Source organism: Schistocerca gregaria, chromosome 6 (assembly GCF_023897955.1).
Source record: "Schistocerca gregaria isolate iqSchGreg1 chromosome 6, iqSchGreg1.2, whole genome shotgun sequence".
NCBI classification, from domain to species: domain Eukaryota; kingdom Metazoa; phylum Arthropoda; class Insecta; order Orthoptera; family Acrididae; genus Schistocerca; species Schistocerca gregaria.
The window spans coordinates 190,608,040-190,621,066 of NC_064925.1; the positions used below are offsets into that span (position 1 = coordinate 190,608,040).

Genomic DNA, 13,027 nt, shown 5'->3' on the forward strand with positions numbered 1-13,027 from the left:
TTTCACTTTTGTTGATGTTCATCTTATATCCTCCTTTCAAGACGCTGTCCATTCTGTTCAATTGCTCTTCCAGGTCTTTTGATGTCTCTGACAGAATTACAATGTCATTGGGAAACCTCAAAGTTTTTATTTCTTCTCCATGGATTTTAATTCCTGCTCCAAGTTTTGCTTTTGTTTCCTTTACTGCTTGCTCAGTATATAGATTGAATAACATTGGGGATAGGCTACAACCTTGTCTCACTCCCTTCCCAACCACTGATTCTCCTTCCTGCCACTTGACTCTTATAACTATGATCTGGTTTTATGTACAAAGTGTAAATAACCATTTGCTCCTTGAATTTGATCCCTGCCACCTGCAGAATCTGAAAGAGAGTATTCCAGTCAAAAGTTTTTTCTAAGTCTACAAATGCAAGAAACGTAGGTTTGCCTTTTCTTAATCTATCTTCTAAGATAAGTCATATGGTCAGTATTGCCTCATATGGTCCAACATTTCTATGGAATCCAAACTGATCTTCCCCGATGTCAGCTTCTACCAGTTTTCCCATTCATTGTTAAGAATTTGTGTTAGTATTTTGCAGTCGTGGCTTATTAAACTGACAGTTCAGTAATTTTCACACCTGTCAGTACCTGCTTTCTTTGGGAGTGCAATTATTATATTTTTCTTGAAGTCTGAGGATATTTCGCCTGTCTCATCTATCTTGCTCACCAGGTACAGTTTTGTCATGGTTGGCTCTCCCAAGGCTATCACCTGTTGTAATGGAATGTTGTCTACTGCAGGGGCCTTGTTTACACTTAGGTCTTTCAGTGCTCTGTCAAATTCTTCATGCAGTATTGTATCTCCTATCTTATCTTCCTCTACGTCCCCTCTTCCATTTCCGTAATACTGCTCTCAAGTACATCGCCCTTGTATAGACCCTCTACATACTCTTCTACCTTTCTGGCTTCCCTTCATTGCTTGGAACTGGTTTTGCATCTGAGTTCTTGATATTCAAACAAGTGGTTCCATTTTCTCCAAAGGTCTCTTTAATTTTCCTGTAAGCTTTATCTATCTTACCCCTAGTGATAAATGCCTATACACTCTTACATTTGTCCTCTAGCAATCCATGCTTAGCCATTTTGCAATTCCTGTCAATCTCATTTTTAATTAACTGTAGCAAATTGTATGTTTTTGATGCTGAAATGACAAGAGATATGAAAGTACCTTGTTGAGAAGAATTAGAAAAAATGATGACCCATAAAAATGAGGACTGAAGGACAAAAAGAAGAGTAAGAAATGTCTTAAATCATATTAACAGAATCTTCCATCAGTTCTTGGTAGAACAACATTATAATAAATAAAAAGCACCAGTTTGCTTTTGTTCTACAATATTACTCTTATTGTTAACCGGTTTTCAGCTTACAAGACCATCTTGTAAGCTGGCTTGTAAGCCAAAAACCAGTTAGCAATAAAAGTAATATTGTAGAACAAAAGCAAACTGGTGCTTTTCATTTATTAAATGTCTTAAACATCAGGAAAACATGAAACTATCATTCTAGCACAATTAACATTTTTGCTACATCCTCTTCCAGTTTCTGATTCTAATTTGAGTTTCCTTCACATGTTCATGCCTGTGTCTAGTCTAACTAGTAATCTAAATTTAGCAGTCATTTCTGTGTACATTTTAGTATAAGAGATTTGGTGTTATACATGCAACAAAATGTGAAAAATTACCATTTCTGTAGTCAGAGTAAACTTCTACCGTATTTATGCCTGTATTCTCTGCCCTTCCACCAGCATGAGCACCTTCTTGTTTATCAATTATGAGCCACTGATGCCCCTCAAAAAATGAGGTCTGATTGCGTCTTAAGAATTCGCCATCATCCAGTTGCAATATTGACAATGAACCATATCGTGAAACCTGAAAATTGAAAATTTGGTTCATCTATGGTAAGGGTTATTGAAACAGAAGCTCTTTTACTTATTATTTGCAATTACTCCTGTTTCAAAGTGAGTAATATTAAACCAAACTTACCTTTGCCATGTGCCAGTATCCATCATCAACAGAAATATAACATAAGCAGATACTTTTTTCTTCAATACGTTTACTATTCAAGTTATAACGAAAATATAGATACCCGTGTTGTATCTAGGAGGGAAGAGAAAAGTGCTTTGTTACTGTGAAAATAATTAAAATATATATCAGTATAATAGAATCTTACAACAACTGCAACTTAAACACGGTAATGTCACAATATATACAATTTCTATGAAAATTATCTAGTTAATTTCTTCAACTGTTCATGAGTACATAAAAAACTAGAATGATGGAAGGACCAATAACATGGAAACCTACCTATTGTAGTGCATGGAATTTTGAAAAAGTGAAGAGTATTGGTGAAGAAACTGACAGGTATAGAAACCTTTAAGAAAATTACCTGTTTACAACTAAAGGAAGTGCAAAATTCCCAACCCCACACCACTGAGCAAGCAATGCATTACTGTATACAAACCTCAAGTATATTACATTTCAAGGACAAATATAACAGTTCTGTTTGTGCTACATCTAGCTAACTGAAACTCACTCAAAATACACATTTTAATGTTGTTATGTGTTACCATTTTCACAAATTTATATAAATGCCAGTGTGATTACTCAATAAACATTACGTTTATTCCCTTTTAATAAATATGCCAAAAAAAATTATGTAACTCCTTGATTCTGTCCACACTTTACTACCCTGTTTTGTACCTCAATTTTGATTCTGTAGAGGAGAAATCTCAGAAATTTATGGTAACTTCATTCCAGTCAAACTATACACAGTTAATTGAAAGAATACTTAAATATTAATACAGTTTTTACTGTATGTAAATAGCTATTTCTACACAATAAATTTGTGATCAACTACATCCTCCTAAACTCTTAAGTCTTTCTTTATCATGTCTTCCACAGTCTTGTAACACCTCTGCAGTGATGTGCCATTAGTAAGTTCCTTTTCAGTTGACATAACATTTTGTTTTGAATGGCCTTGTCTTTTAGGCTACTAAATTGTATTCTAGTACACTGAAGAGTCTGTGCACATAATTTATTTACTGGAATATGAATCATAATTTTTTCTGCATTTTTCTATTCATGTCCTCAGTGATTATTCCACTAATCTGTCCTTTGGCAACCTTTATCTTAAGAAGGGCCAGCAGATTGGCTTTATTTTTATTTGACTCCATTTGCTTTGATGGTTCTCCAATTCTGCTATCAGTGGAGGAGACTTTAAAGATCTAATAATAATCTGAGAAAACTGGTTTTGTAAGAGGTGGATGTGACAAGACATTCAAATGCTTTGGCAGTTGTCATGCAGGTAATGTAAAACATTCTGATACAGTTTGAATGTAACTAAATAAAAGACATCATGTAAGTCACACTCACATGTGAATATCCATTATCTTGAGTGATTCCAAATTCCTGCATTTGTTTACTCAACAGTACCCTCCACTGAAGGTTTGTCTTTTTACTCAAAAAGTGGCATTATTTGTATTTTTAATTCAGGGATTGTAATACTATGTAAATGACAAACCTCAAGGATGGCATACTCCAGAGACTGTTGATCAGACAGACCAAATAATTCACCATCCTTTTCCTCTGTCCTGAATCTGAGCTGGATAAAAGTTGTGAAGTGCCCAATTTCAAATGAGAGTGCAAACTTGACGTAACTGTGAGGTAGAAATGTGACAGGTTGAGTTGGTGAAGAGCAACTTGGACCCCTCCACCCAGCATCACACCAACACCATGGCTCTCTGGCTGTAAGGTCTGCTTGGCATGTCCCATGTCCAGAGCAGTCCAGATTGCTGCATGCAGGCTTTGTATGAGAACAACCAGTTACTGTGCCCAACGACAGCAGTACATCAGACAAGTCCAAAATCTGTGGGTAACAGTGAGAGTCAGGAGTATTTTGTTCACTCAATTTGAATACTTAACAGTCACACACATTTTTAAAATTGTTAATATAATTAAGTTATGTTGCAATTGAACACCATTACACTTTATATTGAGCAAATACATACTATAGCAAAATCAAAAGTGATAGGGAACTGTGTTATAACATCAAATTGTATTCTTTTCAACATACACCTGGGTGCGCAAAAGGCATTTCCTTTGAATTTTATTTTATTAGTTGTGAACATACACTGATCAGCCAGGACATTATGACCACTGGCCTAACAGCCAGTATGTCCAGTTTTGGCATAAATAACAGTGGCAGCGCATCATGGCATGGAAGCAATGAGGCCTTGGTAGGTCATTGGAGGGAGTTGACAACACACCAGCATATACAAGTTACCTAATTCTCATAAATTCCAGGGGGGGGGGGGTGACAACCTCTAATGCCATGTTCAATCATATCCCAGATGTATTCAATCAGCTTCAAATCTGGTGAGTAGGGAGGGCCAGCACATCAATTGGAACAGTGTTCCTTGAACCACCCACCACACTCCTGGCCTTGTGAAACAGCATATCATCTTGCTGAAAAATGCTGCTGCCATCAGGAAACATGATGGTCATGAAGAAGTGCACGTGGTCAGCAACCAGTGTACGATACTCCTTGGCTGTTATGGTCCCTTGCACAAGCTCCACTGGACCCATGGATGCCCAAGTGAATATTCCCCAAAGCATAAGGGAGCTGCTGCCAGCTTATCTGCATCATGCAGTACAGGTGTCAAGGAGTTGTTCCCCTGGAAGATGATGGATTTGTGTTCTCCCATCAGCACGATGAAGACAGTATCAGGATTCATCAGACCACGCAATGTTCTGCCATTGTGCCAATGTCCAGTGCCAAAGGTCATGGGCCCATTTCAGTCATTGTTGCTGATGCCATGATGTTAACATTGGCATATGCATGGGTTATTGGCTTCGGAGGTCCATCCTGAGGAGTGTTCGGTGCACTGTGTGTTCAGACACACTTGTACTCTGCCAACTATTAAATTCTGATGTTAATTCCATGACAATTTGCCACCTGTCCTGCTTTCCCAGGCTGCTCAGCCTACAACATCCAACAACTGTAATGAGGTGTGGCTGCCCAACCCCAGGATGTCTGGACATGGTTTCATCTTGGTTTTGCCACCAGTTGAAGACACCACCAACATCTAACAATTCATGTAGTCTCTGAAATGCTCATGCTGAGCCTCTGGGCCATTGTAATCTGGCCTCAGTGAAACTCAGGAAGATTGTACACCTTTCCCATTCAACACACTGATAGCCTGCTGACTGTTACTACATACACGGTGTGTGTGTGTCTGAGTAGCAGTCATTCCTCACCAGGTTACGCTGCTATTGCCTGGGTGGGGTTATATCAGTAGTAGGTGAATGGTCATAATGTTCTGGCTCATCAGTGTAATATCATGGTGCAGACAGACAAAGGAGTATTATTCCTCAGTGTTCATCTAATCTCTATATCTCTTCTTTAAAGAGGTGTTAAGTATATGATTTATGCCTGAAATAACAAGGACTGTTGAGGGAGAAGGGCAGTAAATGATTGAATGGAAAATCTGCTACAGAAAATAAATAACAGTGTTATAGCAGACTGTTAGCTGACTGATTGGTTCATTCTTTATTTGTACCATATATCTCTGTTCAGGAGTCATAAAAGAAGGTTGTATACGTGGAAGAATCCTGGAGATACTAAAAGGTATCAGATAGATTATATAATGGTAAGACAGAGATTTAGGAATCAGGTTTTAAATTGTAAAACCTTTCCAGGGGCAGATGTGAACTCCGACCACAATCTATTGGTTATGACCTGTAGGTTAAAACTGAAGAAACTGCAAAAAGGTGGGAATTTAAGGACATGAGATCTGGATAAGCTGAAAGAACCAGAGGTTGTACAGAGTTTCAAGGAGAGCATAAGGGAACAATTGACAGGAATGGGGGAAAGAAACACAGTAGAAGAATAATGGGTAGCTCCAAGGGATGAAGTAGTGAAGGCAGCAGAGGATAAAGTAGGTAAAAAGACGAGGGCTGCTAGAAATCCTTGGGTTACAGAAGAAATACTGAATTTAATTGATGAAACGAGAAAATATAGAAATGCAGTAAATGAAGCAGGCAAAAAGGAATAAAAACGTCTCAAAAATGAGATCGACAGGAAGTGCAAAATGGCTAAGCAGGGATGGCTAGAGGACAAATGTAAGGATGTAGAAGATTATCTCACTAGGGGTAAGATAGATACTGCCTACAGGAAAAATAAAGAGACCTTTGGAGAGAAGAGAACCACGTGTATGAATATCAGGAGCTCAGATAGCAACCCAGTTCTAAGCAAAGAAGGGAAGACAGAAAGGTGAAAGGAGTATATAGATGGTTTATACAAGGGCAATGTACTTGAGGACAATATTATGGAAATGGAAGAGGATGTAGATGAAGACAAATGGGAGATAAGATACTGGGGGAAGAGTTTGACAGAGCACTGAAAGACCTGAGTCGAAACAAGGCCCCCGGAGTAGACAACATTCCATTGGAACTACTGATACCCTTGGGAGAGCCACTCATGAAAAAACTCTACCAGCTGGTGAGCAAGATGTATGAGACAGACGAAATACCCTCAGACTTCAAGAAGAATATAATAATTCCAATCCCAAAGAAAGCAGGCGCTGACAGATGTGAAAATTACTGAACTATCAGTTTAATAAGTCACAGCTGCAAAATACTAACGCGAATTCTTTACAGACGAATGGAAAAACTGGTAGATGCGGACCTTGGGGAGGATCAGTTTGGATTCCGTAGAAATGTTGGAACATGTGAGGCAATACTGACCTTACAACTTATCTTACAAGAAAGATTAAGAAAAGGTAAACCTACGTTTCTAGCATTTGTATACTTAAAGAAAGCTTTTGACAATGTTGACTGGAATACTCTCTTTCAAATTCTGAAGGTGGCAGGGGTAAAATACAGGGAGCAAAAGGCTATTTACAATTTGTACAGAAACCAGATGGCAGTTATTAGAGTCGAGGGGCATGAAAGGGAAGCAGTGGTTGGGAAAGGAGTGAGACAGGGTTGTAGCCTCTCCTTGATGTTATTCAATCTGTATATTGAGCAAGTAGTAAAGGAAACAAAAGAAAAATTTGGAGTAGGTATTAAAATTCATGGAGAAGAAGTAAAAACTTTGAGGTTCACCGATGACATTGTAATTCTGTCAGAGACGGCAAAGGCCTTGGAAGAGCAGTTGAACGGAATGGACAGTGTCTTGAAAGCAGGATATAAGATGAAAATCAACAAAAGCAAAATGAGGATAATGGAATGTAGTCAAATTAAATTGGGTGATGCTGAGGCAATTAGATTAGGAAATGAGACACTTAAAGTAGTAAAGGAGTTTTGCTATTTAGGAAGTAAAATAACTGATGATGGTTGAAGTAGAGGGGATATAAAATGTAGACTAGCAATGGCAAGGAAAGCGTTTCTGAAGAAGAGAAATTTGTTAACATCGAATATAGATTTATGTATCAGGAATTTGTTTCTGAAAGTATTTGTTTGGAGTGTAGCCATGTATGGAAGTGAAACATGGACGATAACTAGTTTGGACAAGAAGAGAATAGAAGCTTTTGAAATGTGGTGCTACAGAGGAATGCTGAAGATAAGGTGGATAGATCACGTAACTAATGAGGAGGTATTGAATAGGATTGGGGAGAGGAGAAGAGAAGTTTGTGGCACAACTTGACTAGAAGAAGGGATCAGTTGGTAGGACATGTTTTGAGGCATCAGGGGATTACAAATTTAGCATTGGAGGGCAGCGTGGAGGGTAAAAATCGTAGAGGGAGACCAAGAGATGAATACACTAAGCAGATACAGAAAGTTGTAGGTTGCAGTAGGTACTGGGAGATGAAGAAGCTTGCACAGGATAGAGTAGAATGGAGAGCTGCATCAAACCAGTCTCAGGACTGAAGACAACAACAACAACATCTGTTAAGTACATAATTGTGCAAGTGGTATGGGACAATTCAATTGTATTACAACAAAATAAATTGCTATTTACAGAATAAACAAACATTACATATTCACTTCTCTTAGGTGGCATCCAGTCACATAAAACTTTTTAAATGACATTACAATCACCTTCGATAGTAAAACTGTTTATTTGTAAAATCCACTATTGCAATTTCAGCTATTCAACATTGCAGCCATTATCAATTGGAATAACTGTGCTTTTGCACATGTCAAAACCTGAAAAAATATTTGACTTTTAAATATGTTGTTTTCATGTCCATATGCTGGTATTTAATGTCCCTGCTGTGACAACTCCCCCCACCCCTCGAAACCTAGTTTTCAGGCTCCTAATCCTCCATCCCACTGGTTACACATCACCCATTAACTAGACTAACTAAACCAGCAGGACTGCAATTAACCATAAATGAAGATCATCCTATTCACAGTCCTTCCCACCTCTCACAAAAGGGATATTATGCTGCCCTTGAAATCTTCAAAATATTATGGTTCAGTCTTATGCTACATCCTCACACAAACACTTGACACACAGATTATAGCCCTGTGGAAGATACTTAGGCAAAACTTGTCTTATGTATCCACCCTGTACTACATCCTATTCCAACTCTACCACAGTCCTACCCATAGTTCTATCTGTGTCAGGACCACCAACTCTGCTATACCTTCTGCAGAGCCTTTTATTGTGGGCATGACCACTGACTAGCTGTCCACCTGAATGATTAGCCGCTATGAAATTGTGACCAAGGACAGAGTTGAGTGCCCAGTGGAAGTACACAATGCAGCGTGACCTCAATCTTCATTAGTCCATGTCCCACAACCAATTCCACCTCTGTCCCCACTACCCTCACTTCGTTCATTCTGCACACACAACATTCTCTCCTTTATTCTTTCTCTTCCTCTGTTCTATCTGCTGCTTCCCAGTTCAGTCCCCCACATCACTGTGTGCAACATGTACATCCCCTTTACCTGTGCTGGAGTGAGCACACCAAAGCTATAAGCCTATGTCATCTTTTCTTTTTCCATTATATACATTATATTCCATCCAGGACTTTCAGTTATCATATTAATTTTATCAAATCCTTGAGATTGCCCAATTTTTAGTGACTTAATTACATTCACGATCCCTTTAACAGAGCATGGAATAGTTATAATTTGGTTGTTTGTATGCGGCATAGGCATTTCTTACCTCATGTATTCTACTGCTTCATACTTTGAACTGTCCATGACAATTTTTCAAGTTTTGCTGCTAATAAAAAATAATGTCCAAATGTACTTCTTAGGAGTATAATACAGAAATAATTGCTAAAAGGAATAGAAAACAAGTTAAAACTATAATTGTTTTTTAAAAGTTGTGAAAATATTAGTACATATAAAAGAAGAGCGATCAAATTTGAAGTGAGCTGATAATATAGTGTCAAATGTGTTCGTATTAGAGATTTCTTGTCTGCTGAACGTATCCTAAGGTTCCTTCCTACACATCTTGTAAAGTTAAGTTGCTTTGTTAGTTAGTTACTTGTTCCATGGATCATTTTGCATGGTACATCATAATTATGTTGAATGGGTAATTTTACATTCACAGTGATAATTAATTCATATGTATGGTTAAATACAGAACACCGCTTCCAAGTTTTTTCCATAGAAAGGAAAAAGCTATACAGATGTGAGTTAGTTATACCTACTCAGCACCTTTTACACATTACAATAACAGAAATTCTTCTATGGAATAGAAGAAGTTGTCAAGGAGAAACTTTCTCAGTTTGTTTTCAAATTTTATTCTGTTGTCTATCAGACATTTTACATTTCTGAGTGATAAAAGTGATAAAAAATTATTGTTGTAGCATTGCACACCTCTTTTTGTGCTAAAGACAACCACAATTTGAATGAATATAATTTTTCGTTCTGGTATTGTAATTATCTGCCTAATTATTCCTGTTAAACAGCAATGGATTATTTACAGCAAATTTCACAAGGAAACAAATATACTGTGAGGCACATAATCAGATTGCCCAACTCCTTAACCAGACATTTACAAGATGATCTTAGGGCATCACCACATATTATTCTTACAGAACATTTTTGTACAAAGAAGACCGTCTTTCTTAAACATGAAACAATGGAAATTCCAGGATGGACTCTAACAATATTGTGAAAAGGATAGTTGCTACTCACAATACAGTGGAGATGCTGAGTCAGCATATTCACCACACGGTGAGTAGCAACTATCCTTTTCGTAATACCTGTATTGTTTCTTAAAGATGAGTTACCTCAAGACATTATTCCATATGACATTACTAAATGAAAATATGCAAAATATGTCAACTTATTGATTTGTCTCTCCCCACAATTTACAATGATTCTAAGTGCAAATAAGTCTGAAATAAGTTGTTTTAGGAGGTCAAAAAAGTGTTTTTCCAGTTTAAATTCTCGTCAAACTGGACTAATTCTAAGAATGTTCAAGTTTCCAACCTATTTATTATTTCCTCTTCACATGTTACACTTATCATTGGTGTAGTACCTCTCAATATGAAGAACTGAATGTATCATGCGTTTTTAAAACTGAGGGTCAGACCATTCACAGAAAACCTGTCAATGGTACTTTTACAAACCTTGTTTACCATTTCTTCTATTTCTGACCATATGCTTGGACAGATTACAATGCTAATGTCATCTGTGTAAAGAACTAATTTTGCTTGTTGTATAGTAAATGGAAGATATTTTACATATGTGAGGAACAGTTGTGGACCTAAGATTGATTTCTTCCCAGGCAGAATTATGTCCTGTGGCTATCCTGCTTGAATTACTAAGTTCAAATTTCTGCATTCATTTGGTTAGATGTGACATTGTCCACAGGTTGGCTATACAATCAGTGTCATAAAACATCAATTTACCCAGAAGAATACTGTGATTCTTACAATCAAATGTTTCAGAGAAGTCGCAGAACATACTAACTGGAGCTATTTTATTACTGAATGCTTGTAAAATCTGGTGAGTGCATATGTAAATGGCATTCTTAGTAGTAGAGCAACTCTTCTGAAACCCAAAAATGTGATTTGCTATGGATATGTCTGTTACATCATCTTTTCAAAAATTTTGGAGAATGATGTAATCAGTGAAACAGATTGGTAGTTATTGAATATTTCAGTCTCTCTGGAAAAATGCTTTGAGTTAGTGATGCATTATATATTTCACATAAGACTGGGCTTATTACATAGGAACAAAATTGTAGTAATGTTTTGGAAACACCATCAAAGGAAGATAAGCTTTTATTTTTGAGAGAATGTATAAGCTTCTTATTTCCAGAAGGAGACGATGGTGTACATTCATATGATTCAATTTTATGAAAGTTACATTGTCAGCATACTGCTGTGATTTTGATCGTGAACTGCAAGTGTGTAGGCTGCAGATCCCTTGATTTGCAGCATAGGGTGACTGGTTTTCAGGTTCCATTGAATACATCAGGAGTCCAGTACATGCAGGAAGCAGCTGCACAGGTAGCAGGGGCTGTGTGGTGAGGACTGATGGTTGTTTTAGGTTAGAGAGTCTTGGGGAAACACAAAAAGGGCTTCAGTCTCAAAGCATGCAGAACGAACGTAGGTTCAGGAACCATTGGTATAACAGTTGTAAATTAGCATAGCTGTGTTGGGAAACTAAGCAGAGCTCCAAGCAGTAATAGAAAGCACTGATGCTCAAATTGTTATATGCAGTGAAAAGCTGTTTAAAGCCAGAAATAAGTTTAGCCGAAATTTTTTCTAAGGATCTGATGGTGTTGAGAAAAAATGGGCTACACACAGTTGGCAAGTGTGTGTTTACTGCTCTTATAAGAAGTCTATCTTGTAGTGATATTGAAGTAGGTAGTCCCTCTGAGTCAGTGGTGGCACTAGGCAAAAACTGAATGTCAGCAATGAATCAACTTTGCGAGGCCCCTTTAACTTTTGAGCCAGAAAGAAAATGTTAAATTAAATGAGCTGAATTATATGGCAATAATAATTACACATAAATTTTACTATTATAATATATGAGTATTATTTCAATGACGAAAACTACATTAAACAACCACACATTAAAATAAACAAAACTTCTGGCTTTTCCCCTCACTGAATTTTTTTGAGGTTACGTCATAGTTAATACCAGCTGTTATTCCTGCTTCACTTGATAGTACTGACAACAAAGACAGTATTTATTGGCACATTCTGCTTGTTAAGTATGTCTTAATCAGTTTTAACTTTGATGAACTTCTCTCAGCGGACACTGTATTGACCACAAATGTGAGCATTATTCTGATTGTTATGTAAAGATTTGGATATACTTCTCCTAAATTATTTTCTAATATGTACTGAATAAGTTGTTTTGCACCTTTGCTTGAATCCTGTAGGTTGGATTTTAGAAGTTGAAAGTTTTACTGGCTGTATGTCACTATTTTCACCTTCTTGAAGTCTTGTACTTAATCAGTAAAATGTTTGTGAAGGTTTTCCTTGGATAACAGTTTAAAATAATTCATATTATAAATTAAACCACATCATTCAAAATATTCATTGAACACTTTGAATTGACATTCAGTGTCAATTACAAAGGCCAACAAAAATTTTTTCAAAACTTTTTTTACTTTGATAGCTGATCTTATAGATTTTTATGAGGTGAATCCAAATCTGGCCTTAGTTGTTTTGTATTACCCATAGTTTTCGAACAATATGCTTTTTTATACAGTAGAAGAATCCTATGGTAAATGGGGAAATTAATGAAATGCTTTGTTACAACATAAGCATGGTTTGTATTTACAGTAAGCTACTTAAAACAATGATGTGTGTTAATAGAGGTTTCACTTGTCAGCTGGAATTGGTTTGTATTTTATTTCTCTTCTTCCTTTGAAGCTTCTTGTGTAACTTTTTCTACAGTGAGTCACTTGCCAAACTTCTCGGTGAAGTGACCAACAGTAGTCCCCCATCATGTTGGTGTTCCTAGAGCCTTGGTAGCATTTTTCCATCACTTTAATGTCCTGGTGAAAACGCTCTCCTTGTTCCTAATGATCATCTCACATGTTTTCTGGGAGGTAATCAAGGTGACTGTTCAAA

At 37.0% G+C, this 13,027-nt stretch overlaps 1 protein-coding gene across 1 annotated transcript in view; it reads right to left on the reverse strand.

Annotated features, from left to right (window-relative positions):
- LOC126278799 (neural-cadherin-like) overlaps positions 1-13,027 on the reverse strand; it is a 232,353-nt gene that overhangs the window by 44,956 nt on the left and 174,370 nt on the right. Inside the window, exons 19-21 of the mRNA XM_049979072.1 lie at positions 3,550-3,894; positions 2,013-2,126; positions 1,712-1,898 (exon numbers count right to left, since the gene is read on the reverse strand). Coding sequence (XP_049835029.1) covers positions 1,712-1,898; positions 2,013-2,126; positions 3,550-3,894 — 646 coding nt within the window. The remainder of the gene's footprint in view (positions 1-1,711; positions 1,899-2,012; positions 2,127-3,549; positions 3,895-13,027) is intronic.